General features: G+C 53.4%; 1 protein-coding gene across 1 annotated transcript in view; it reads right to left on the bottom strand.

The window, feature by feature from the left end:
- LOC133350197 (low-density lipoprotein receptor-related protein 4-like) overlaps window positions 1-25,257 on the bottom strand; it is a 132,264-nt gene that overhangs the window by 49,918 nt on the left and 57,089 nt on the right. The window contains 2 exon segments of the mRNA XM_061564298.1: window positions 3,633-3,749; window positions 21,004-21,201. Of these exon segments, the coding sequence (XP_061420282.1) occupies window positions 3,633-3,749; window positions 21,004-21,201 (315 nt within the window).

The raw sequence follows: 25,257 nt of genomic DNA, 5'->3' as shown, positions 1-25,257 counted from the left end.
GGTTGCAGCGGGGCACTGCCGCACTCTGCAAGGTGTCCTCCTGGCGAACGGTTCACGGTGGTCGCTGGTTCGGTTACAGATGGGAGCCGCAAAGCTCACCCCCTCACGGAGTTCTACGGTGCCATAATTACATCAAATTTACCCGACTACCGGCCGCTGACTCAGGACAGAGCCTACTATTCATGCGCCGCCCCTGGATTCAACGGTTCAATTATTGAACAGCGGCGGGCGTCTCGTCGCAGTGTCCGAAACCGCGGGGGAAAGGCGATGGTGGCGTGCCACCCGCACCACCCACAGTGGCCCTACGGCAGCCGCCCATAGTGCGAGGATTGACACGGGCGGCCTCGTCCCCAGTGTCCTATCGCTGCCCGGCTCTTCACTTCACGCCTCCTCGTGCCGAACACTCGCATCGCTTTCGCTGTGAGCTCAGCCGAGGGTGGAAGTTGCGTCCCTCCGGGAGTCATTAGAATTACGGCCAGTTGCTCGAATATTTCTCTTTTTTTTTCTTTCCAGGCGCAGGCATTAAGAGAACATGGGATCACTCCAGCGTTCAAGGTCAAAGGGCGATTTCCGGTGATATTTGGCAGAGGAGGAAAAAACCCATAACCGAATGTATCCTTTGCCCGCCAAAAAAATTGGCGGAAACCGCCTCTCCGCCCGCGCATGAATCAGGCTCCCAGTGCAGGTGACAATCACCACGCACGCACCCAGCTCCGCACGCGCGAGCTCTCCACCCCGGTTCCCCATGGCCGCGATTGCATTCATCATCTCTCGCCCCCCCCCCTCGCCCCCCCTCGCCCCCCATCGCATTTGTCACGGCCAACGGCGTCAATGCATTCCTTCTGCTGCCGCGGATGCAGCGAGCGCCGCTAACGCCCGGCATTAGGCACGGCAGCGGCGTTCTCCCCCCTCGCCCCCACCACCGCTACCATGGCGGGGTCGCTCGTGGCGCGGTGATGGAGCGCTCGCGGGTCAAGGGGTCACCTTTTTGGTGCCAATGGGATCTGGGACCCGTCGGATGACGTCCACTCCCACAGCCAAATTCACTTTGAGCGCCTTTGTTTTGCTTTCCCTCTCGATCGCTCAACTCGCGAGCGCCCGGTAACGCACCGGCCGGTGCGGGCAGCCGGCCGATGGAAATCCGCGCCGACTTCCCGTGAATGAAACTTAATTCGCTCGTCGTTTATAACGTGGCCAAAATCCCGTACGAATTGGCGGCAAGAGCAGACGCGCTTTAGAGGAGTTTTGGTCCAGTAGGGGATCTCGGCTTTGGTGTCGATTGCTCGTTTTCTGGCTTTGTCCGATGGTGGTGATAGCGAGGCTGAGAAAAAGGGGGAGCCTTGATCTCCAAGTCAGCTTTGCTTGGTAAACAAATGGTGCTGGTCATTATTGTTATTGCTCTGGAAAGCCAACCGGCCGATGGATTAATAATTTACATGTCTATTGTGTGGGAGCCAGAACAAGAGTTCTGCATATGCGCCACAGCTGTGCATAATGAGTTTGATGATGAAGGCATGGGGAGGCCTTCATGCAGCAGTGGATAGCACCTTTCTAACGTTGATCATTGTTACGATTACTATTGCCGCCCCTGCGTAGCTGTTCGTGGTTGCGCTGCACAGCTCTCCGATGCGTTCTCGGGTTGTGATCGCGGGTCGTGGCGCACAACGGTTCTCTCCAGGTGCCGGGATGCGTCATCAGGCACCGAACCGTCGGACGTCGTGCCGAACGCCACACGCGGTATGATCCCAGCGAAAAGAAACATCACTACTCCTGCTATTGTTGATTTGTCGGCGTGAACATTCAGAGCTGGTTGCAGGAGCGAGACGACGCAATGTGGACATGAAGCTACGGGGCAGCGCAGGGTAGGGGCAGCAACAGCTGCCCCTACCCTGGGGAGCCTGGTGGTTACCCAGGTCAGCAATATCCCTCAGTCAATTTTCTCACCGCGCACGACTCCCCAAGCCGCAATGTAACCGCATTGCATTTTAAATGAGGGCCCTAACATAATTTCGCTACTCCGAGTCTGATTTAATGTGCGCGTGCAATTTAATTCGCAGGGGAATTTATATTTTTTCACACAATCCGATGAATTATGGATGGTTCTGACCAACAAAGAGAACTGGGAGAATGGTGAAAATTAAACAAACAGAATGAAAAGCTAAAATAACAAATCAACTTGAGTTCGTGGGGTTTATTTAAGGCTTCAATCATGAAAAAATATATATATAAATGCACACGTGACTGCAACGCATTAGACCTTTTGCTATTTAATGATTAATGTTGTCAAATCAGATTTTAATCCGCCGAGATGCCGGTAAAAATATTGCACGTTACGACATCGTCCGTTGCGTTAATCCGTGGATATTGCTGCGCATTATTTTCATCGCACGCGTTACGTAAGCCCGGGCAAGCACCCACTCGCCACCCTCCCCCTCCGCTCGCCAAACAACAACGACGCGACGTTTCGCGCCATCGCGCGTTGCTGCCACTGCACGACCGCTGCTCTGCTCCGGCAACTCGGCGCCTCCTTGCCGAAATCACCCCACCCCTCCTACCCGAGCGGCTAACGATCGCTCCGTGGGGAGGGTCGCTTCTTCTCCTCTGCTGCTCCCATCCCCGCGTTGTCGACCGGGACGCACGGCCTGGCGGCGCGGCGCTCGTGGCCGCTCGTTGTTGCGGAGGTTCGCGGTTCGAAATGGGCGGCCGCCCCCCGGATTAGTAACGCGAGCGTAAGAGTCGTGACAATACTGCTACGCGCCGTCCGCTTCGCTCGAGAGGGGACGGGCAAAAGATCCCCTGACACCGCTCGCAAGGGTAGGCCCATTGTGTGCCAGCGTCCGGTGTCCAAATTTGCCAAATCGGAAGAGTACCTGCGAATTACTCAACTGTATATACAACAACCGCCATTCGCCCTTCCCCCCACGCCAGGCACGGATATTAGTTCCACGCCCCACCTCCCACCAACCCGCCAACCCCCTAGGAAGCGATATTCAGGAACATTGCTTCCGCTTGGGAATATTTCCACCCCCCATACCACCCCACCACCAACCAAGGCCCTTTTTTTAGTGTCACAGAGTCTATATCCATGCAGTTTTATGTCCACGTGACCGTTTTACAAACTTAATTGGGGAAACTGCTTCCTCCGTTTGATTTGAGAAAAGTTTTCTTTTCATTCCAGCCGTGTGGGTCCTAGCTTTGTCCAAACCAATGCGGCTTTCATACCTTTTCCTTAGCAATAACCAACCCCCGACCCTGACAAATGGTAAATATTCACTGGTGGGAACAGACACCAGTCCCCGCAGGGGGTTACAATATTCTAGCGCAGCGGCTTCACACTTGAGATTTGCTTTTTAATGAACCACGATGCTTTGTGAGCCTCGTCCCTTTAAAACTGGGATTATCTGCACCGGTCCTGGGCCTCCCCTAGGTCGACTCGGCTTCAAATGAGTACCTGGTGCAGTGTGTAAATATCGCCACCGGGGAGACAAATACTGCTGACGCGGTGCTGGCGACCCACCGCCTCGTGTGCCGTGCCGGCCTTCGCAGGTGCTCGCTAACAGCACTTGCCCTAAAAGTCTGTTTAAGGCTATACGGGGGATCTTTGTCTTTGTGTGGGGGGTGCGGTTCCGTACGGCAATCCTGCTCGTCCGAGTCGTCGCCGCAGTCGTTGTCGCCGTCGCACACCCACGAGCGCCGCACGCACTTCCCGTTGTGGCACTGGAACTCCAGGTGGGAGCAGGTGGGCAGCACTGGGCACACGGAGAGGGGACAAGCAGGAGAGACAGTGAGGGAGAGTAACGGGGAGCGAACACACTGGGTGGTGTGCATGCAAAGGGAGAGGAGAGAGGGAACACGCAGTTGAACGTGAGCACAACCTCCCTCTCCCTGCTTGCGTTCCCACATTTTCCCTCTAACCATCCCCACATTCCCAACCCAACCACCCAACTACTCAACCAGCCACCCAACCACCCAGCCACCCAACTGTTCAGTCAGCCACCCAACCAACCAGCCACCCAACCACCCAGCCACCCAACCACCCAGCCACCCAACCACCCAGCCACCCAACTGCTCAGTCAGCCACCCAAGCACCGACCCTCCCGCGCTCCACACACAACGATGCTGCATAAGCACACGGGGACCTTTTTAACTTCTGGCTTTACAAACACGGCAATTCAAAGTTGCTTTGAGCAACTGCCAACGAGGCTGTTTCTCGTTTTGCTGAAGGTCAAAAGGAAAAAGATGTGGGACGGAATAAAAGGAAAATCACGTCGGGAGTGGGACGACGACGAAACGGCTGTCGCAGTGCCGGCTACAAGATGCGGCGACGGCTTTCTTGCGACTCAACTCGATGTGACTCGACACGCGTGTGTCTGGATTAAGCCTGAGGCGCTGCCCGTTAGCCGTGGAACTTAACGCGCGGGGTCAGAGCCGCCGGATGAAGAAATTTAATTTGAAATTCCTGCAGCGACCGCCGCGCTATCAGCGCCGGGCCGAGCTCTCCGCTCTCTCTCTCGCCACCCTCACCACCCCCCCGGGTGGGATTCATTCCTCACTCGCTGCTCGACTGGAGTTGGGTGGCACCCGGCGACCACGTGACGACCGGCAGCTGCGGGCAGACGCGAGGGGTATTCTCGATGTGGTGGGCCAGACCGAAAGCGTTCATTAAAATAAATGTTTTAAAGTCTCCCGGTAATAACAGGCACAAAACGAGATTAAACGTAAGAATAACAAACGAGCTCCCGCTCGGTTAAATAAATAGCACTTATATAATTTGATAACTAAACCGCGCTCACAAAAGACAAATTGTTTCTCATTACGGCTAACCTACTTAAAACCCTTCCCTGGCACGACGCCGACCAATCATGCTGCACAGTGGCGTTGGCTTCGCGACTCCAAGCAATTAGGCTCGAGGGGAAGAACCTTTTGAGATTATTCGATTTGTTACACGGACGGGCGATAAGTCCGGCTCAGCCGGTCGTTGACGCCATCTGTGGTGGTGGTGGTGCTGTGTGAGCGGCAGCAGCAGCAGCAGCAGTCGTAAAAACAAAGACAGAAAAATGGACTTTGGAGAGAACGAGTGGAGCAGGCTCCTGAAGGAAGACGTCGCGTGAGGAACAGAAGAGGCGTCTTAACGGTCGTGAATGAAACACGCGGGAATGGACAGACGCGTACTGTGAGACCAGAAAAAAAGTGAGGTGCACGTGCAAGCAAGCTCGATATTTTAGTCTAACAAACGGGGGGCATAAATATGCGCAGATCTAAACAACAACAAAAACAGCGCAAACAAACCGTGAGATGAATAGTGTGCCGAAATAAAGTGATTTTTTGTACGTGTGTGTTGCTGATGATGTTGATGATGATAGAGATGAGGGCTTTCTTCCAGCCGCGGATGGATCGCTACCGACGATGACAACGAGGGACAGACGAAGCGCCAACGATAGATGGCGTGAGGAGGTGGGAGTGGAGAGAGGGGGGAGGGAGGGCCTTCATCCAGCAGTGGATCGACCGCGGCGGTGGGGAGACAGCGTGGGCTGGGCAGGGCGTGAAGGGGCCGCGTTTGTGAAGGAATCGGTGGTGGGGGGGGAGGGTTGGGGGAGGGTGGGGGGGTTGGGGGGATGGGACGGTGGGGGGGTTGGGGGGTTGAGGGAGGGTGGGAGGGTGGGGGGTTGGGGGGTGAGACGGTGGGGGGGTTGGGGGGTTGAGGGAGGGTGGGGGGGGTTTGGGGGGTGAGACGGTGGGGGGGTTGGGGGGTTGAGGGAGGGTGGGGGGGTTGGAGGGGGTGGGAGGGTGGGGGGTTGGGAGGGTTAGGAGGGTGGGGGGTTTGGGGTATTGTGGTGGTGGGGGTGTTGGGGAGTGGGGGTTTGTTTGGGTGGGGCGTTGAGGAGGTGGGGGGTTGGGGGGTGGGAGTGTGGGGGGGTTGGGGGAGGTGGGGGAGTGGGGGCTTGGGGGGGGGGTAGAAGGGTGGGCTCAGGGTTGCCGAGTGAATCGAGTTTCGGCCACAGCGGCCCGGTGCCCCCGCGGTGTGGCGACGTTCGCTGTTCGCGCGCCACGCCGAAGCAGGCCACAGCGACGCCGCGACTTCTGCCACATCTGTGCCTCCTCGAGATACTTGAGGAAATTGTTACCTCTCTTCCTCTCCCCCCCAACAAAGTAAGATTCCATTTCACGCGGAGAGACAGCTGCTTGTGCAAGTGCAAAGGGTTTTCCTTTACGTCTGCAGAATGTGTTCGTTTTTTTATTATAATAAATAAAAAACATTTATTATCATAAATAAATAAAAATCATACCGTTTATTTACCCAAGAAAGCCTCTGTTTCATTTTGCCACGAGAATTCGGCAGTGGTGTGAAGCAAGCGGTTGCAGGGCTGCACCTTTAACCGCAAAATCGGCGCCACAGAAGCACAGTGACACGCTCAGGACCGCAGAAATGTAAGCTAAAACTTTTGTTCAACTAAACTTTTTATTTTACCAGCTAAGTCCCACTGAAGCTATACAGCTCTTTTTCAGAAGCAACCTGGCCACAAATGATAGCTCAACGAAGTGGCTAATCACGTGGAAATGTCTTGCAGCCAAATACTAGACATGTACAACAGACGTCAGCGTCTGGTGTATATTTGTAGTTAACATATCGCCACCGTGGCACCCAAAGTGGTTCATGAACCCACTTGAATCTGGCCACCTCGCAGCCCAGCGGATTTTTTTAAAATCCACAATCCTGTTCCTGTTGTTCCAAAAATACAGAAATAAGTAGGAAGACACCACAATTCATGTATCCACGAAAGCCTCACCGGCACTGGGATATTTGGCTGAATCCACGAATGCCAGCCTGGTTTCACGTGGCCTTGAAACCGAATAACACCGGAGGAAACCCAACGCGCTTACAAAACGGGGAATATTCACAGCTCCACAAGGATGGATTCAATAATCCATATTTGTACAGCCACGGCTACAACGGCAAACATAAAAAAAACAAATTCAATTCTCATCAGGGCCATGGTGTAAAGTTCAGTCTCCAACTCTTATTATCCACGCTGTCTCTCTCAGACCTCGACTTTGATCTGCAATCATGAAAGGTCAAGACGTCGCCTATATATTGTTTTTTCCTTTTACGGCCACACTCAACGTTATTGACGAAAGCGTTGGGTGTCCTGTTACGACAATTTGCAACTCCCATGCTGCCTCTCTCCCGTGCCGATGCTAACCAGGCTGAACACAACTAACTGCTTAGCTTTCGGGCCGCGTTAAAAAACTAAAAGCCGTGGCGATTCGGTCGCGGGGGGGGGGGATAAAAATTCTCGTCGCGTGCCACGAGGCAGTGGGCGCGCTCTCTCCCTCTCTCTCTCCCTCTCCTTCAAACAAATTAGCGAATCAGGGCGGACTGAAAAACAAGGGGCCAGACAGCAGCACAATGCCACACGCACGCAGGCACGCACGGCGGCCACACACCTGCACGGGGTGGGGGGGGGGCGGGGGGCTCACGTCTCAAACACGCCGCACACCTGCGCACCTGTGCGATAACAGGCCTCCTCTGCAGGGTCCTGACATACTTGCAGCTGGGACAAAGAGGGGGTGGAGGGGGGCGGTGTGGGTAACGCATTCCTCTCTGCAAGCTGTAACGCCAGAGTCAAGGACAGGTGATGGATCCGTGCGAGGCTCTCGGTCTCTCGACACACGGGCGCTGTTCGTAAATACGTTGGGGGGGGGGGGGGGGGGGCCTTGGTTGTGGCCGTGGCGACTGTTTAGCCGCCACTTTCGGCTGTCGAGAATGCGGAGCAATTCATTATGGACGCGCTGCTGTAAAACAACAAACAAAAAGGCTCGCCTGGAGATTCCTCCGCTCTCACTTTTGTAGCTTCTGTGCAAATGCCATCCGTCCCGTGAGCCCATGATGGTTTATATATCAACAGACTATATATACATTATACATATTTATATTATTTCACATACCGTTGTCAAACAAAATTATGCCAAATGCAAAAAAAACACAACACATTGCGCACGCACACGCACGTGCACACAATTACAAAGATCGCCCTCCACCCTGCGTATAGCCTTTGCAGACTGTTGGGGCATGTGCTGTTCGCGAGCACCTGCTGAAAGCCGGCACGACGCACAAGGGGGTTGATACATCCAGCACCATGCCCTTGCCGCCCCCCCCCCCCCCCCCACCACCACCATTGCTGATGTTAACACACCGCACCAGGTCACAAGAATGCACAGTTCCAGGTACACGAACCTCCTTGCTACCCTGCCGTCTCTCAGCCATCCTCGCATCGGAAGCGTGACCACACCGGCTACCGCATTCCGAGGCAGCTTCACCACACCCGAGAACTGACCAGGAGGCTCAAGGTGAGTTGGTTGCCTGCGGAGTGGGGCAAGAAGTGGGGCACGGCATTCGGCCCGGTGCCACCCCTCCCTGCCCCTTAACCCTGCCGCTTGGAGGGCAGCATCAGCACACGTGACAAACGGAGGAGACGGAGGTGGGGTGGCCAACTGGACGCGTGTTTCGATCGCGGCTTTTATTTCGCCGGGAAGCACGGAATAATAATACTCAAATAAATAACTACATTTTGGAAACACTCCTGCATTTGATTACCACGATGGTTATTACTGAGTCTGCTGGATTCGTGCCCTTATTAGCGAACGGCGCATTCCTAAATGGGGAAATATTCAGCACAGGCGAGACCAGGTTCATGGCTCCAATTAAACCGACAACAACAACAAAAACCGCCAGCGGCACAAATAAAACATAATATATTAGTCTGAACGGGGGGCGCAGTCGCGGTTTCGTCAAACGCAAACCTGGCGGAGTAAGTTTTGTTTTTTTAGGGCCGTTGCACAACGCATTATTATTCATTCAGCTATCTTCTGGTCTCTGCGCCACCACCACCACCACACCCTCCCAATGTCATCCCCCTCCTCCTGTTTAAGAGTTATTTTTCAAGTACGACGATCTCATTTTTAAGTTTAAAACCAAAACCGAACGCACGCAAAGCATTGTCGTCGACGTGACCTTTCGCATCAAAGGTAGTGTCCCTCCCCACCCCCTCGCCCCTCTCTCCCCACCACAAGGGTCCAATGACACGAGGCGTTGTACTGCTTTGACGTCCGTTCTCTTCCAGTGTTTTCCCTTCTTCTCGCGCTGTGACCGATTTGCCCCCCCCCCCCATCCTTGTTCGCTGAACGAGATTGCACAAACAGCAAACGGCGAGCGAGCCAGCGACCACGGGGCGAGCAAGCGGGCGGGTATTCTCTCTGTGCCCCGAAGATGCAGGTTTGCCCAACGTTGATGCTGTTCGCACCGTACGTTGAATTTATTTAGCTCTGTACGTGGCCAACCACGCTAATCGGAGGTGCGGGGGGAAGGGAACCAAAACTAACACGCGCACAAAAGGAAATTTCAAAGTAATGAGCTTTCAATATAGATTTAAGAGTGCATGAATCTAGATTGAAAACTAATTTCTTGAAAACTGCCGACAACCAAACGGCTCCGCTGCCAACGCGACAGCGCCGATGCTACGACCACCGTAATTGCACGAGCGAATGTTGGTGCCCAAGGTGACACTTGCGACCAACGTGGCCGGTAACACCACGACCAGCAACCACCGCCTCCACCGCCTTCAACAACATCAAAAGCTGCCGTTCGCCACGAAGTTGCAGTGACGTCACCACGGCGCTAGTGCCAACAACGTTACAACCAATACTAGCATTACGTAATGCAGCCGTACTGCTGCTGCTGATAGTGCTGCCAACACCAAACCAACCACCACCACGATCCAATAGGAACAACAACCGGTCCCGTCACTTCAATAATCCCACCACCACCGCCACCGCACAGCCTTTTCACGTGGACTCAAAAAACTGGAGGACCCGGAGGAAAATGCACGTGACCACGGGGAAAACTCCAAATATGCAGAAGACGTCAGGGTCGGGATCGAACCCATGACCTCCTGCATACAAGGCGCGGTGCTCTTATTAAACTAAACTAACAAAACAGTTTTTTTTATTTTACCAAGTAAGGCCCACTGAGCTATATAGCTCTTTTTCAGAAGCCACAAATGATAGCTCAACCAAGTGGCTTATCACGTGGTTATTTATAGCAGCCAAATACTCTAAAACATGATTTCAACACTCCATCCCTGTGGCTGACGTCCCGTTGGGCGACGTTCCCTCCTTTTGGCTGCCTGTCCATCGTGAGTCTTCACCGCGTGCCCGGATGCCTCCGAGCCGAGCCTCCTGCCCGAGCTCACTCGGCTCTCCGAGCAACTCGATACGGACGTCTCGCTGACATGCACACATTAATTGTGGTGTCTTCCTATTCATTTATGTATTTTTTGGAACAACAGGGACATGATTGCGGATTTTTTTAAGTGGGCAAGCGCTGTTAGCGAGCAACCCATCAAGGCGGACAGAACTACCCTGGTGGCGCTGGGGTCATCTGACTCTGCGGGGGTGACCTCCACCATCGGGCAGCTGTGAAAACCTGCTTCTTCCCCCCACCCAGCCCTCCGCCCCTCCACCCCCCACCCCCCGCGCCACCAACAGAGAAATCCATAAATCTACACGAGGTTGGAGGGAGGAGGCTTTGTGTTTTTGCCGCGGCGTTTGTTTTGGCAGCGGCCGGGCGGCCTCGTGCCCGGCAGGGGCGGACGAGCGGAGTGAGCACGGAGAAGCCACTCGGAGAGGAAAACAACAACAACAGGTGCAGTGGCGGAGGCAGAGAGGGCCCATAACCTCCACGCTGCGTGCCACCACCGCCACCACCACGCGGTCACTCGCCAACCCCACCACCACCACCACGGTCACCCACCACCACCACACAGACACTCGCCAACCCCACCACCACCACCACGGTCACCCACCACCACCACACAGACACTCACCAACCCCACCACCACCACTACCACCACGTCACCCCGCTGTCCACCACCACACGGTCACTCGCCAACACCACGAACCACATGGCCACTCACCACCACTGCTACCACCACCACCACCACTGCTACTACCACCACCACCACCACCGACCCTTGCCAACACTCGCACCAACACTACCACCCCACCACGTCACCCTGCTGTCCACAACCACCGCCACCACTGCTTGGGGAGGACACACTTGAGGTTGTGTCACGGTATTGATGTTCATTAGCAAGTGAGAGAGAGAGAGAGAGGAAGGGACAGGATCCCCCACCCTCCGTGTCCGTCTCTCACAAAGAAAAGTCCTGCTCCGGCATCATGATCCCACTGCCCAAAACGTCACCTCGTGTTGTTAAGATTATTCATCAGGACCATTGCCCAGAACGTTGGTAAATTGATTCTTAAAATGTACTTGTAATCTTATTTTTTAGCTGAGCGTCTGATGCTGCTGCTGTTGCCCGATACAGTGCTTTGAGATCCTTGATGAACAGCGATATGTATGGAATTATTATTGTTATAGGGTATATTCAAACGTTTCCTACGAAGTCCGTAGAGTTCTCGAGGAAAGCGTTGAGTTTTGTTTATTTGTGCTCGTGCAGCACTGTCAACGAAACGAGCGGCAACAGCGGCGGCATCATCACCAAGCAATTTGTCTAAACGTCAATAGTGAAGTCGTTTAGCCTCTCCAGGAAAGCCTCCACTGAGTCTCAAGCCTCTGTTTCTTTAAATGATTGTGGTGGGTCCTGCATTGGGACGTTTGGCCGGTTGCTCACGTTAAGCTATTTTTGTTGGGCTATCGTGTATCGCCAGGTTGCTTCTGAAAATATAAAATAATACCTCACTGGGCTTTTATTGGTAAGATAAAAAATAGATTAGTTTTATTTGTCGATATTTTTTAAAGTGATGTCTTTTCCGTTCCTAGACTTGCTGTTTGTTGTTGTAATGTTCTGACCCTGCTGGACATCCGTGAAAAAAATCCGATTCCTCCGGTGTAAATAAATATTCTGATTCTGAAAATATATTCTGAAGGCAGTAGCTTTGAGTGTCCGCCTGTCTTCCTCCCACGCGAAGCTAAACACTCGAAACCCGAATTGTCCAAGCATCCCAAGGCAGCAGGAACCTCGTCGAGAAAAAAATTATTCATCGTCAGCATCATCATCATCATCATCACATGCGTGTGTTTGTATATAAATGTGAAGATGAAATACAAAATAAAAACATCGAAAAAATGTCAACTCTTTGTCAATCCACGACTGCCTCAGTCATTGACCATACTTCACCACACTGGTCTGTGCTGGTGGCTGAACTGGTGGTACCCAGGGTAGGTTCAGATGTGCACTACCTATCAGGAACAAACTCTTTGACATTCGGATAAGGCCAAACGGCATTGTGGCTGGAGTGATGTGATATTTCGTGGCTGATCGGATGACAATCTGAATTTCATTTATGTGCATAATAATAGTAGTAAAAAATTACATGTTTAAATGTTTCTCTGCACGATACAATCTCAATTCACAAGCTGTCTAAACGCGACTGCCTCTAAAGTCACCGATGTAGCGTGCACGGCGCATCTATGTAATTAAATACTGGCACCGAGGTATGTTCATGAATAAAATAACTTAACGCAAACCTACAAACCATAAAAAAAGTTCAATGTGTTATTGAAATAATCAGTTAAGGAAAAAAAACGTGTGCATGTTAGAGACGTCCGTATCGAGTTGCTCGGAGAGCCGAGTGGGCACGGGCAGGATGTATATTCTTCGTTTTTTTCGGTAAAGTCACGTAGGTAAAAAAATCAAAATTAAAGAAGTAAAATAAAAAATAAAATAAAAATCACGACGTTTCGGAGGCAACACAAGCCTCCGTCTTCAGGTGGAACCGTCACAGCACGATAGCTGTATCAAGTAAGAGAAATTCCAAGAAAACAGTCCTTGTATATATACTGCTTGAGGGTGGGAGGAGCCAAGGTAGGCCCTGGATATTATTATTGTGAGGTTCGGTGCGGCTGAAGCACGCTGTTAGGAAGGAGCCTTTGTTGTGTAGACTGGTTGAACTCGGAGGTTCCAAGAGATGTTAAGGTGCGGTTGGATGCTCGGCTCGGAAGCACCCGGGCACAAGGTGAAGACTCGCGATGGACAGGCAGCCAAAAGGAGGGAACGTCGCGTTTTTGGCTGCTATAAATTTCCACGTGATAAGCCACTTGGTTGAGCTATCATTTGTGGCTTCTAAAAACGAGCTATATAGCTCAGTGGGCCTTACTTGGTGAAATTGAAAAAACTAGTTGTGTTAGTTTAGTTTAATAAGGGCACTGCGGTTGTGAGATGTTAACTACCTCGCTTGGTATGCAGGAGGTCATGGGTTTGATCTCGACCCTGATGCCTTCCTTATATTTTGAGTTTGCCCCGTGGTCAAGTAGATTTTTTCTAGATTTGAAGCTTTCGTGACTGCAAGGATTCATACTCTTAGGTTTTTTCGGTAAAGTCACGTAGCTAAAAAATAATAATGAAAATACAAATAATAGAAGTAATAATATTTTATTTCTATTATTATTATTTTTATTTCTATTATTTTATTTCTATTATTTTTATTATTTATTTTTACCTACGTGACTTTACCGAAAAAACCTAAGAGTACGTAGATTTTTCTCCGGGTCCTCCGGTTTTCCCCTTCAAATTAAGAATAAAAATCACGCGTTTAGAGTATTTGGCTGCTATAAATGTACACACGATAAATCACTTTATTGAGCTATTATTTGTGGCCAGGTCGCTTCTGAAAAACAGCTACATAGCTCAGTGGGCCTTACCTGGTAAAATAAAAATTAAGTTTTCTTAGTTTAGTAGTATCAAGTCTGTCTTGAAAGCTCCCCTATTCAAATTGGCCGTTACCCCTTCATTCTAGCCGGTTACCCTGGTTTTGTTTATTTTTCTGCTTTCCCATACACGGTGGCACATTAGGATCTACGGATGTAATGCGCCACTTTACAAACATTCATTATTATTTATTCTTATTAATGTGCATTGCCGGAACCGTTCAAGACTGGGACGTATTGGGGAGGCCTTTCCTCTAGCAGTGGACTGATCACGGCTGCCAGTGATGTGGAACTTTAAAGAGAATCAATCGCTGAATTAGGGCTCTTCGTTTGAACCCGGTGCGCGTAACGTGACCGATTGGATGCATCAGCGCCGATTTCTCGATGAGCTTGGCACCAGACCATCCCATTCGACGATGACGTCGTCACGTCGTCATGGGGATGAAACACATCACCCAAACGTGCCACATTGCTGTTAAGTAATATATATTTTATTGTCGAGAACAGAGGGCACAACATCCGCCTAATTATGTAACAGCAAATAAGGGCACTTGCTTCTTGGCATGTGTACACCTGTGGGTGTGTGCGTACGTGCGTTCGTGTGTGTGCGTGTTCATAACCCCCCGTGTACGTGTGTGTGCGTGCCAGCTGTGATTACGCGATGGGGTAATGGTTTGCACACCACGCTACAAACCCGGTGACCAGAATTCTATTCCCCGCCATGATAAAAAAAATCAAAGCCATGCGATACCTGATACAATCCCGAGCCTATCCTGGATTAACTCAGCCGTCAACTGGTACAGTACCTGGCCAAGGTGAGCGTGTCAACGTGAGCACTCGGGAAACAAAGGCAGCAGGGCGTGGTGCTTGACTGTAGAAACAACACGACGCGAGTCACTCAGTGTCCTCACGGTTCACGCGAAGTGCTTCGCTCTTGTGCGATTCTCTCCTTCTCTCGAGGCCGCTGGGTCCACCGACTTCCTGCAACAGCAGCAGTGGACCTCCACTGTCGGCGATCATCACCGTCGTCATCGTCTTATCCCATCTGTTGCAGTTGTTTCCTTGTCATTCCACGCCATGCTTGTGCCTCCTCCCGCCACCACCACCACCACGTCCTCTCCATCAGTCCATCTCTCTCTCTCTCGGTCATCCTCTGCCTCTTGTTGCCTTCCGCGAGCGTTACCGTTGCCTCCACTGGATTCCTCTTTCGCGCAAAATTGGGCTGCGGAATCTCTCTGCATCTCAATTTTGCCGTGAATAACCCGGCCAATAATAGGTATCCATTGTAATGTATACGACTACATTAACCCCTCCCCCACGTTTGGTCTTCACACCTGACTGGCTCACAGTGACGACATCACCTTTACCCAACCTCTATTTAAGAACGAAACGGTAGGAAGACACAATTCTGGCTGTCGCCTGATGATGCCGGTTGTACTTGCCGGCAAAACGTCACGGTTCTCGAATTGTAAACGTTGTTGTGGGTTTACTCTCCAACACGCAACCGGTGTGTGCCGAACTCGTTACTTATTTGGCCCGCTATGTTTGCGTGCCACAACCTTGCTGATTGGTGGGTTTTAACGTCACTCACATTTACGAGCTCGAACCCAAAAACCAAACCTCGATTGTGGAAACTCTCTGCCCCCGTGCTGCACGTTTACCGGCGCTGTCACCTGTCCGGCCTCAGTACGAGGCACGGGCGGGGGAGCGGATGGCCGCGTTTCATTAAAGCCGCATCGTCTGCAGCCGTGCGGAGATTTTGCCTGGCATGGCCGCTCGTAATTTTTCCCGATCGTAGTTTTTTGCGATCGTACTTTGTCCAGGGAAGAAGCGGGATGATCGGGCAAAGCCAATGCGGGCGAGGGGGGGCGGGGGGCTCCCCGTGTCGTGTGTGCGCCGGCACGAAGAAACATTTGCCGGGCCGCGCCGATTCCCGTCAAGTTCACATGCGTCCCGCCGCTCCCGCCACCGCCGCCGTCCGTTCCCGTTGGGGGCACGCGGGACCACGACCTTGCCGAGCCTGGGTCCTTTCCCTTCCGAGCGATCGCCTGTGCCGCCTCGCCTAATAAAGACACTTTTTTTAAACTGCCCTGATGCGCTTCTCTTTTTATTCTGTGCTTTACTTTATGAAGAGAATCCCCAAACGGAAACATTCTTGCTGGATAAGGACGCACGGGGGAGACGCTCGCTCAGGCGGGCCAAGAAAAAACAAGGATCATAAAAATCTCATAATTACAGTTTCTGTCAAAGGCCGTTCTCCTGGCTCCCTCACCCCTAAAACTCCCAATCCTCACCCATAAAACCCCTAAAACCCCTAAAACCCCTAAAAACCCTGAGCCCTCACCACTGACCAACCACCCCCCTGCCCGCCCCCGCTAGAAGCTGCTGACCCACACAACATGCCGGCTGCGAATGAATAACTAACTATTAAACAATTTTTAATTTTCCCAGGTAAGGTCCACTGAGCTATGTGACTCATTTTCAGAAGTGGCTTATTATTGCGTGGAAATTTACAGCAGCCAAACACTCTAAACGCGTGACGTCGATTCTAAATGTGGAGGAGAAAACCGGAGGACGGGAGATAAATCCACGCGAGAGAAAGAACATGTAAACTCCAAATATACACAGGCGTCAGGGCCGGGATCGAACCCACAACCTCCTGTATACCAGGCGAGGTAGTTAACATCTCACCACTGGGGCACCGCGCCACCCCGGCAGTGCAGGCTGAGCGGGAGAAATGCCACGGTGGGATTGCGATGTGCACCCCCCCCCCCTGCCAACTCCTCCCCGATCTCTCCGAGTTTGATGAATTTTTGTGACTCGGGGTTCACGATTCGACACGAGAAATTGTCATTCATTTATTTGTAACACCTCCAATGAGTGGCAGCGCCTCTGTGGTGGCTGTCGAGATGATGTCAATTCACTGCGGACAACGAACATGAATTGGGGGAACCCCCACCGCCGCAACTTACGTGCAAACTGACGGCGCGTACCGTATTGTGAAAGTCCTTGAGTAAGCGACAACGGGCGTCCACTGTGGTACCGGCTCCACTCTCGTCGGATCGCTCACGCCCCCCCCGCTCATGCCCCCCACTCGCGTCCCGCTCAGCTTGAGAAAAAGACTCTGTCTTCTCCGCTTCAAAACAAACTGTCAGATGCATTGACTTTCCTGGGGCTATTTAAATGGGACGTGACATACGAAAATAAACATTTTCAAATTCGCAGGAAGCGGGGTTTTTTTCTCTCAGATCCGTCTCTTCAATGACGCTGCGGTCCCACCGACTGCGACCACTGCGACTGCGCGAGCTTGCAGCGAAGACGTTCATCGTCGTGGTGGAGCGGTGGCGCGGCGCGAACCTGGCGACCCAAGTTCGATTCCCATCCACGTTTTAAATGAGTGGCGGGCGCGCCCGATCTCGTCGAAGCTCGCAAGATGAGCAGGGGCTGAGCCCAGATAACGGTGCTTCGATGGGCGAGCACCACCGTGCACGCAACAGCTGATAGTCTTGCGCGGGGCCTACGGTGTCAGCAGACGTTTAATGTGGCAACAAATTCCGCCGTTTGAGGGTGCACTCTGCCCCAATGCCCGCGCCGCTCGCGCTCACTAACCCGCGGGGAGAGACGGCCTTCATCCCGGCAGCGGACCGAGCAACGCCGAGCCGAACGTTGGCTCGTGTGTGCGATTGAAGCCATGAACGGAGCGGGCCGCGGGGGTCAGGGCAGCGGCCCGGGCGTCTTCGTTGCGCGAGCACCGACAAGCCGGCACGCAGCCCGCCCAGCCTCGCGCCAATTACGCCCCGAAAAATAAAATCAAGCGATGACCCGCGATTAGAAATGCTCGCCATGCCGTTTCCCCGACCCCGCCGCCGCCGCCCTCCATCCCGCCCCCCCCCACCACCACCATCACGAGCGCCGCAATTTTCGCTGCGACTTCAAAGCCGAGCGGAATTAATCCCCCGTCAGAGCCGGCACCCTGCGGTGATTGTGGGGAAGCCTGCGAGTGAGCGCGATGCGAATCTAGCAGCGGACATCTCGGGGCGCCGCGTTGTCGTCGGCAGCTGTCGCTGAGATTTCTCGTTTTTGTTGTTCAGGAATCAGGCAATCAAGAGATTCCTAACGGGCCAATCAGTGGAAATAGATGAATGGCTGATTTAGGGGGGGGGGTCACAATTTACCCCCCCAAACCCCCCCCCCCCCCCACTGTACATTTCAGCGCCTCGTCTCGTTACAGCGGTTGCACACGGTATGCGCTGCTTTACTGGACTCTGTGTGTGTGGATTGCTTTGGCCTACAACGCCCAGGAGAATAAGTGGAATTTGTTTAAAAGGCCAATCTCAGCAGGCGGTGACATGGCCTCGGCATCGATGTGGCTTAGCGGTAGATCGCTCGCCACTTGCTGAACAGGCTAGTGGTTCTAATTCAAACGGCCGCCCTGATTAACGCCGCCGGCGCATTGCATCAACCGTGACAACACTGCGCGCTGTCCGCCTCAAAGTGGACGTTCAAGATCCCCTGTGTCCATCGCAAGAGTCGGCCGCGCAGCGCCGGTTACAGACGACTGTGCCGCGATTAATCGATCGGCGGGTGTGGCACGAGGTGGGATAAAGCGTGCGCACACGCCGGCTCTTCCGAGACCGCTGGCCGGGTGTCGCAGCTCGGGCTCGCAGAGCCTTCGGGAGGGGCTCTCAAGAGCTGGCGCTTGCGGAGACCATTCCGCCCGCCAGACAGGAACGAGAGCAAGCGATTGCAGGGCTGCAACCTTTGCCTGCCAGAGCTGGGGCAAAGCGACGACGCTAATTCATCGCAGTCGACCGCACGAGCCCGAGCAGTTCGGTTAATCTCTTAATTCGGAGACCCAGTTTAAAAAATAAAAAAAACTCTTCTGCGGCGATCCGGCGGTCCCCGGCACTTGCTGCGGGGTAACCGGCGTCGCCTCGCTTTGAGCTGCAGCAGCATGCGCCAGCACGGTCCGCGCACGGTAATCCGGTGCCATCATCATCATCATCATCATCATCGCCCCCCCCCCATCCCCCTCACACCCCCCGCCCCCTCCCCCCGCCCCCCGCCCCTCCCGGCTCGCTGGAGCCATCCGGACGCGGCGCTCATCTCGATGCAATTTGTATGCGACTTGTCGGCCAAAGCGTGGAGTTGGTTAAACTCACGGAAAATTCCAATTTCAGGCCTCTCCGTTACTTGAATTGGCGCGGGGAAATGCCCTTTTTCAGAAAGTGACGCCTTGGCAAGAACGAGCGCCATTGTCTCAGTGAGGCGTCGGGGGTGGGGGGGTGGGGGGGTGGGGGGGTGGGGGGAGAAAAAGAGCAAAATGAGAGCATTGGAGTGCGGCTCTTTTTGTCCATGTTTTGATGGCGAGCGGAGGAGGACGAGGTTGAAGCTCCCATTAAATTCCCTCCACCACCCCTTCCCACCATTCCCCCCCCCCACCCTCCCCACACAGCGGTGCCCACCGAGTGGCGCAGCCGCTGTGGGTGGCGCTGGCGTGGGCACTATCCCCCCCCGCCCCCCCCCCCCTCCAGCGGCGCGGGCCAAACTCACGGTGGGTTTTCAATTCGGCAATTTTTCGCCGCCTTCACAAAACGGTCACGGCGACCCCAAACGGCGATTGCGCCGCCGCCGCCGGGAAGTCTCCACGCGCGGTCGGCCCGCGACTGGGTCGCTAGCCGCGTGGAAGCCTTTCAACTGTAGTTGATTAGAGCGCGGTTGAACAATGCGCATCAGTATAGTGTCAGGGGCATATTTGTTTGCATGTTTTCGCCACAAGCGCCGTGTGGCTAACGCAGGCTTGATTCCTCGCAAAAGCTCTCCTTTTCATGTTCGAACATCTCAACGCCTCCTGATTGCCGGACAAAAAAGGTATAAAACCCACTCGTATTTTTCACAAATTTGATACTGGCAATAAGGTCCCATAGCGAAAACTTCTTTCATTCTATGACGACGGTGGTGGGGGTGCGGGGCAAGCTGGGCCGACCCCCACCACCAGCCCCCCCCCCACCAGCCCCCCCCCCCCCCCGGCCTGCGACGGAACCCAGCGGGAGCCACCGACGAAGCGCTCGGGCAGCACGGCGGACCCCATTGCAACGCCGTCGTTCGCACGACTGGAGTGGGGAGGTACATTGCTCGGAACGTTTACAAAACGGATGTTGGGGGGGGGGGCGGCACGTGGGGCGCGAGCCGTGCAGCAGAAGGCGTCCCGTCGGAGCAACATTTCGCTCGGGCGAGTTGACCTCGCCGCCGGCAGTCGCTCGAATTTACATCGACGGCGACCCTCAAAGGCAAAGATGGATCGCGACGGATGCGGTTCTAAAAGAACCGCCGATGTGTTTTTTTTAATGTTTTTTTCTTGCGTAGCAATTCCCATACGGCCATGCGCTTCGTACGCGGGTGGTTTTTATCCTGCTCCTCCTTTCGAAAGCTCCCCGAGTCGAGGTGCCGCGGAGTGGTGGGGTGAGGGAGTTGTGGGGGGGGGATGCGGTATGTTTTTCCTCTTATTGAAAAAAAAATTGTGCGAAAAAAGAAGAAGAAAAAAACACGTACGCAACACGACACACGAGGAACCCTTCGCGGAAGGCGTGTCCTCCTGCAGGAAGGGCTGCCCTGTCTCTGTGGGCTATAATTAAGCGAGTCAAGTCAGCACCAAATGTGGATGGAGCGTGATGCCTTGCACAGGTGTGCATACCTCCCTGTGTGCGTCAGTGATCCGTGGTTACTCAAACCCCCCCCCGCCCCCCAAAAAAAATAAAACAGACATGGGAACGGTGCAAGAACGCACATGTGTGGACGCACACGGGCACAAACATATGCGCATTAACGTACATGGACAGGCACGTGCGCGCACGTAACCACCCAAGCGCAAACACATAAACACACACGGACACACGCACATACACACACCGACGCTGCATATACAGATGTCCGGATGTCTAGCCTCAACAGATTGTAGGGGCAAGTGCTGTTAGCGAGCACGGCACACGAAGGGGTGGGTGGCCAACACCACGCCCGGCCACCTTTGTCTCCCCCAGTGGTGATGTTTGCACATTGCACCAGGTACTAATTTGAGGTTGAGTCGACCTAGGGGGGTGGGGGGTGGTGCGGGCGTTGGGCCGGCACCGATTAAGACAAGGTGTTGGTCGTGAGCGGGAATGGAACTCGGGGTCGCCGGGTTCGTAGCACCGCACGCCAACCGCCACACTACCGCTCAGCCCCCAGCCGAATCCACACGCACGTACAGCCACCAGCAGGCACACGTGCGCGTCACTCACTGCATCCGTCCTCGTCGCTGTGGTCGCCGCAGTCGTTGTCGCCGTCGCACTGCCACTGCTCGGGGATGCACGCGCACTCCCCCTGCGCGGTGAGCGCGCATGCAAACTGCGTCCCGCTGCACGCGCACTCGCTCCCCGCGGCGCCGCGGGCCGCGCCGCCGGGCAGCTCTGCGGGCGCCACCGCCGCCGCGTGGGAACCTGCGCACGCACGGGGAGGACGAGAAAACGCGCCGTCAGCTTCCGTCGCTCGGCGCAGAGACCGAGCGCGCGCGCGTGGCAGTCGGCGGAGAGACGCGGGCCGGAGTCGCGCGGCGACCAAGGGCATTGGTTCCGTGATGTCGTCTTCGGCGGGGGGGGGGGGGGGGGGGTTGCGGGGTGGACGCGCTCGCTCCGGGACAGCTAGGGACAGACGAACAGACGCTCCCGTGACTCACGTGACTTTGCGAGCGCGGTTTGGAATCAAAGCGGGAGACGGACGATAATGGTCGGAATGTGACGGATGGCCACAGCTTGGGGTGGGGAGGGGGGCCCTTCATCTCAGAATCGGTGAGAAGTTCAGATGTTTAATCTCCCACGTAAAGTCCACTGAGCTACGCGACTCGGCCAGCAGGCAACAGCTAGCAGTGGATAGATCAGGGCTGATGATGATTACATGTTTCAATACGTGTCTGTGGCGCTGCCGGTGGGGAGGATGACCATATGGGACTTAACCTAGCGAGCAGAGCAGCAGGAGTCCCGGTCTTAAGGTCGAAAGGTCAAATCATGCCCATAGTTGACTCGGCCCATTAATCATTAATCATTCCTCTGAGGATTGCGAACTGAGCACCACCTGGTGACAGCGGTGGAATTTGTTAGATAGGGGCCCTGTCACAGGAATGTGGAATGACTCCCACTAGATCAGATCTCCTGAGCGTGATGAGTACATCTCAGTGTTTTTTTTTGGTCATGAGTCGAAGAGGATGATGATCATGATGACGGCTGGACAAGTACCGATCCACCGCCGCAGCGGTTGGATTTATCGCTATTCTCGTCTCGTTCTTTGACTTCCTATTTGTCTCGTTCAGAATTTTCCGTCCCCTTACCATCCATTACCCTACATTTAGCATCAGCAAAAATTAACATGTAAAAACAAAGTTTTTCACTTTAAATCTTTTATATGCGTGGCATCGGTTTTATTTTATTATTCATTTCTGTTTTTCTTGAGTAAGAGTTTCATTTTTATCACATTGGTATCTTAAATTAAACATGAAAAAAAAATGTCCTAAAAAGTGGAAAATTTTGGAAACATTTTTTCACGAAAATACATTGTCACGCACAACGAGTCTGTGTGCAAAATGTCAGCTCGATTGGATCACGGGAAGTGGGTTAAAAAACGACCGAAAGATTTGCACGGTCGTAAGCGCGCAAGCAAGCAAGTGAACTTAATATAAAGGATTTAAAAAAAGAGATCAACGCCTTCGTCAATAACTCCGCGGGGGCTTATATAATTATATAAAATATATAATGGGCAACGTTTCGGGCAACGGCCCTTCTTCGTGGCACGTAGCAAGAGAGAGAGGCATAGTTGATGATGAGCGTTGGAGACTCCGTGGGACCCTGATGAAAATATATTTTTGAAAAATGTCTCCCTTTTTTTTTATTTGAAATAGCCGTCTGAAGTTTCAAACCCAAATTACGGTGAAAAAATCCCCATGACAGACGCCGGTGCGGGCAGGCCTTCCTCCAGCGGTTAGGATCGATAAAACAGCTGTGTGCTACAATCGTTCGTTTATTTCATTCAGACATTCCACACACACACACAGAAAAAAATCCGACTTGAAAATAAATAAAAAATACTGAACCTTTCAAAAATATTCTCTCTCCGGGGCTTATGCGGCACTGTGCATTCGCTACGAACAACGACAACAACTTTGTCACCAGAGGAAAAACATTTATTCGTAACGGTTACGTGTCAAGAGCAGGGTTTGTCGGCTTGGCAAAATGTTCAAGATTTAAGGAGATTTCTCGAATTTAATTTGAATATATTATTTACACTACTTCTGTTCGGCTTACGCCACCACCACAGCCACCACCAACCTCTGTGAGACGGACAATGAAGACTCGGCTCAATAATCACATCTTACAGATGATTTAATTTTGTGTCAATGCAAGAAGCAAAACAACCGCTCCCCCCCCTCCCTCACCGAACCTCGCCATTGTATTCCCAACAAAGCTCCCTATGTCCGGTAATGGGATTATATATTTTCTCGGGGGGGTCAATAAATCTCGTTCAATCGCGGCTTGAGTTTTTGTAACGTACAACCAGCGGCTACAACTCTCGCAGCAAAACACGTGGGTTGACGACAGAGAGGGGGGGGGGGGGGCGGGCGGTGGATCGGCGATGGTGGCGGGGAGGGAGAGAAGCGCAGTTGGAAGTGGCCAAGCGCGAGCACCACAAGAGTTTTTCTCACGATCGCAAACACAAAATAAAACAAAACGAAACGTTCGGCGATTCAGCGCTTTGTTTTAGGCGGCCCAAAAAGGACACGTCAGGCAGGGCTGAGGGCCCACAAAGCACCACGGGCAGGGGGCCGGGGCCCCCTGAGGCTCGTCCTCAAAGCCCTTCCAGCGCTCCCGCGGGGATCGTTTCTAAAGCGGCGCGGGGCCCCCTCCGCGGAGACGCCTCCCCCAGCGGCGGTGACGGCAATGGCCACAGCGGCGGTGGTGGCCGCGGCCACGGTGGCCTCTGCGACTTGGGGAGGCCTCGACCGAAAATCGCTGAGAGAGGCGGGGGGGGGGGGATGAGATGGGATGGGATAGGTCCTGAAAGGGCCCACCTCTGGCTTGATTGGTGGCCACATTTGAGGTTTTCCAGAAAACCGATCCATTGTTTGTTGGGCAGTGGCGGGGGGAGCAGGAGGGTGGAAGAAAGCATCCTCTGCGAACTGTAATTCAAGGGGGTGAGAAAAGGCCCTGTGTGTGTGTGTGTGGCGCAGACCGGGAGGGAGCCCCACTGCGCCGTATTTACGCTGCGTGTTCGGGAAGGAGGAAAGCGTCCTTTCAGGGCTGCTCACATGGCCTCCCCCGGGGCCTCTTTGAGAAGCCCCCGGGGCTAATAGATGCCCACCGCTCAGCAGACGTCCCGTCACAACTTGTTTTTACCGCAACAAGGACAGCGCGGGCCGACGGGCCCTTTAGGATCAACAAAGGCCAAGGAAAGCAAAAGCATAGAGGAGAAATACCCATGAAATTATGATGATGATGATGATGTATTCTTCTTTTGTATGGCTGCTGATGTAGACGCAGAGCAACAACTACAATGTCACATTCAGATGGCCAAGCCAGAAAACCGCGTCAGGAGTAGCGGCTGTGTATTGCCGTGATGTCCCCTTCGCATCGGCGCATTGCGATCCGCAAATACGAAGGAGACGTCGCAGCGATACACCCCGCTGATAAGGCCTTGCCGAGTCTCAAGACTCCTTTTTTGGATATTTGTCCAAATTTGAATTCCTCTTCTCCACTCGCGTGCGACAAAGGCTTATTACCATTGGTGTGGGTCGGGTGACATTAATGACGGTAATAATATTCCACGTTTTTATCCAGGAATGCCGCGCCGAGTCTGAAAACGATTTGACAGGAGGGTCCCGCGTTGACCAATTCGGCGAATGCTTGGCTTCATTCGGGAGGAAATCGAGGGGAAAGCACTCAAAAAACAACCACAAAAATGCATTTAAGAATCCGTTGTTGCAACACTATCTCCTGGCATTGCAGCTCCCAAAGTGCGACGTAGCGAGTCTTGGGGGCAGCGGTCGCAGGGCTCTCACCGCACTGCATTATGGATCGGTTTATCTGTGGAGTTTGATTTTCAGCCACGGCTAACATCCGTGGCTGCCCCCCCCCACCCACCCTTCATCCAACTATACTGACCCACATGGGGAAGTATGGTCAAACAACGGGCACAATCACAAAGGCATGGGAGAGGAATTTATCCAGCAGCGTACACTCGATCCCTGTACTATTGAATCACCTCCCCCGCCACAACTGCTCCATGCCATCGCCACCCCACCTCCACCCAGAACATAACAAAGACAAAGATTCCCCGTATAGCTTCAGCAGACTGTAGGGGCAAGTGATGTTAGCGAGCACCTATGAAGGCCAGAACGGTACACGAGGGGGTGGATGACCAGCACCACGCCCGACCGCCTTTGTCTCCCCAGTGGCGGCGTTTACACACTGCACCGGGTACTCATTTGAGGCCGAGTCGACCTAGGGCAG

This window comes from Lethenteron reissneri, chromosome 33 (assembly GCF_015708825.2).
Source record: "Lethenteron reissneri isolate LAM-NWPU_2019-01 chromosome 33, ASM1570882v1, whole genome shotgun sequence".
Classification (NCBI taxonomy): domain Eukaryota; kingdom Metazoa; phylum Chordata; class Hyperoartia; order Petromyzontiformes; family Petromyzontidae; genus Lethenteron; species Lethenteron reissneri.
The sequence above is the reverse complement of the archived record's forward strand: the minus strand, read 5'-3'. Positions and strand labels throughout refer to the sequence as shown.